The 3,054-nt window shown below is 35.7% G+C and overlaps 1 protein-coding gene across 4 annotated transcripts in view; it reads right to left on the bottom strand.

The window, feature by feature from the left end:
- Positions 1–2,790, bottom strand: part of LOC125042676 (hexosaminidase D-like) — a 23,738-nt gene extending 20,948 nt beyond the window's left edge. The window contains exons 1-3 of one of the 4 annotated variants that reach the window (XM_047638480.1): positions 2,671–2,790; positions 1,829–1,948; positions 146–335 (exon numbers count right to left, since the gene is read on the bottom strand). In XM_047638480.1, coding sequence (XP_047494436.1) covers positions 146–193 — 48 coding nt within the window. In that variant the 5' untranslated portion in view covers positions 194–335; positions 1,829–1,948; positions 2,671–2,790. Of the gene's footprint in view, positions 1–145; positions 1,805–1,828; positions 2,268–2,670 lie in introns of those variants that run through there. The other 3 variants (XM_047638479.1, XM_047638482.1, XM_047638481.1) reach the window with 3 other exon arrangements.
- Positions 2,791–3,054: the final 264 nt, after the last annotated feature.

Here is a 3,054-nt window from a genome sequence, read left to right as displayed (position 1 = left end):
GTCCTTAATCAACTACAATTCATGCTCCATTTTACAAAAATGAATATTCATGCTTGCAAAACAAGAAACCTTGCAAGGAGTGTATATGAATGCTCGTGAAGGGGGCTGTGTCCCAAACAACCATGCCAAATACATATGTACTAACCTCCTTGGTCTGTTGAATACAGGATTGCAGCAGGGAGGAAAGACTCATGAGGTCTACTTAGCCTTTTTTACTTATTTATTCCACAATTTTCCTCCACATCAAAGTCCTTCCTTCTATGTGGTTTATTGAAGTATATTATGACTTTGGGGTTTTACTTGGTCTTCTGTACTGGTAATTGTCTAAAATGGGACTGCACAAAAATACAGAAAAAAACAAAAAAACTGCCTTATTCAGGAAAAGTAAATAATGCTCACTACTATATATATTAATCTATGCATGTGAAGGATAATAATATATTAAAAAGGGTCCTAAAGTGACTTATACCATTGCTGCAGCATAGGTAAATAAACCTATACCATATATATACTTGTAAGGCAGAGCTTGTAGACCCCTCAGGCAATATCTAATCAAATAAGAAACTAGTCCCTACTCTGCCTTAGCAGAATATCTATGGAAAAGGTTTCCGGTCTTCGTTGAAGAATGAAGCATACAGGCCATAGGATCCCTTAATGTGGTCTTATTTTATACAAACACCTGCTTAATTCAAGGATAAGTTTTCTTAATATTGCCATTCTAATAATATATATGAATAAAAAAAAGAATATATCCCATCACATTGGTGTACACTACTGTATATTTGTTATTAAAAAAATAGAATATGCAAAAAAATAAAAACAAGAGTAAAAAAAAAAAAAAATAATAACAATAACATAAATCATGATACAAGATAAATACAAAAATGAATAAATAAATAAATTAGGACCATTTATGATAAGCATTTAAAATTGGCCTTTTTAGGAAAATGTTTGGCCTATCTCTGAGAACGGCAACTGGCAATCCTAATCAAATGTTGTTTTGAAGAGTTCAATTGAAGAAAACATACTTGAAATTAATTGATTAACTATAATTATATGCATAACTAATAATCAACTCATTTCTTTTTATTCTTAAAAAAATTCTTCTTTCAAAATGCGACCAAAAAACCACTGATGCAAACTGTATTGAATCATTTTTAATGTATTACATCTCCACAACTAAGTAATTCCTTTTACCGTTTACTGCGAAATCATTGCTGTCATTATAAAAATCTAAACCAATGAGAACCGACCTTACCCTATTCTATATGAAATAATATCATGCGATTTTAGAATGCGCCACTTTGGTGCTAGACTGAAAATGTTATAACTATGGATCACTGGAACTTGGTTTAGACTTGAGCCTAACTGATACCTATCACTATATATATTGATAATGATAAAATGAGAAAACTTCACTTCTTCATGAGTATAAAATTCAAAGAAACTGTTGCTTTCTTCGTCCTCGTTGTAAGCACTGATGTAATAAAACAACAAATTCAAACATAATTTTTAGTTCAATGCGTTATTTCATTATCATAACAAAGTCTCTACTTTTCATTCTGTGGGGTTCTCAGATGGCAAATAAATGGAGAATTATTTCTGTGAAAAGGCTCTGCCCGAAGAGTGCTTGGCAAAATAATGACATTGACAATACTTGGTACATCCTGACAATGGCAGATTGTCCAGATGTTCTCTTTTAATTGGGTTTCGTAAACAAAATAAGACACTGGTTTATTTTGTGTTGTCACATGAAAACATGATCTGCAGAACATTCCTTCGGCAGGACACCATAAGAAGCTTATTTTAGCACAGCAAACACTCTTACCGCCTGTCGGCCTGGGTGCGAGTCCCTCCAATGCAGCTTCAGCCCGGTCGGGCCAGCGTTGCAGGTCGGCTCCCTTGACGCCTTCTAAACCACTGTCGACGTTAATGGGCATTCACTTTTCTGAAGCGATACAGTTATATTTGGATATACCTGTATGTAAACATTTATTTGCCTACCATAAACAAATCTGCCACGCTTTTGCGCATGAATTCAAATACCATAACAATAGGCTTGGGTTTGGCACTGTCTTGGCCCTACGACAAAAGCCCTAGCTGATAACTGAGAATTTAGCTTTAATCAGCTTTAATAACACAATTTGCCCGTAATAGAGTGAAAGATACAAGACGAGATATATGTTCGGCAAGTACGGTACACGGAACTGCGAAGTAATTTCACAGCTATTAATTTCATTTCAATTCAATCTTTCAAAGTCGATGGCCCTTTCAGACACACACGCACACGCACACGCACACACACGCAGGTTGATTTAATACTATTTTTAATCGTTATTCATTACTAATCGTGTAAAACATGCGATGAATTTAATTTATTCTTATTCATATATATGACATCATTATTGATATGTGCGTTCAAATATATATCATTATTGTCCAAGAGACTAATGGGATTTTCTTTTCATAGATATTGTATTTCTCGAGTCTATGCACTTCGAGTGATTTCACTGGTGTAAATGTAGTTTACCACTGTGTTTCTCCCAGTCAGTGTCTGTGGTGTGGTTCCCTTCTTGTTCACAGTGTCCTATAATATAGGAATTGTAGGAATGGCAAAATGGGATTGTAGGAAACACTGTGTGAAAAAAAAAAAATCGTCAAAATGCTTACAAATGGACTATAGTTCTTGGCCCGTCGTCCACTAACTGCGAAGGGAGACGTACTGGAATCTTAAGTCTCTTTTTATAGTTCTTACGTTTATTTACGCAGTTTTCTTCTAATGAGTTCCTGGAATCGACACTGATCCACCTTTACTCAGTGATGCTCTAAGCTGAACTGCCTCCAAGGAGGGCAGACCCGGGGATGCAAGGTCACCTAGATAAGAGGCTGGTTGTTCGGTTGTATGGATGCTGGGGTTTCAGGAGGCGATTTGGTATTTTGGCCCTTATCTCGAGTTAAAGTAACCACCAAGATCGCCCACAAGTATTGGACCCATAACAAACACAACTTCTACAACTACAACATCACTACCACCAAACTCTATTTTGTGGTTTT

This window comes from Penaeus chinensis, chromosome 32 (assembly GCF_019202785.1).
Source record: "Penaeus chinensis breed Huanghai No. 1 chromosome 32, ASM1920278v2, whole genome shotgun sequence".
NCBI classification, from domain to species: Eukaryota; Metazoa; Arthropoda; class Malacostraca; order Decapoda; family Penaeidae; genus Penaeus; species Penaeus chinensis.
This window is presented reverse-complemented; position numbering and strand designations above follow the sequence as displayed.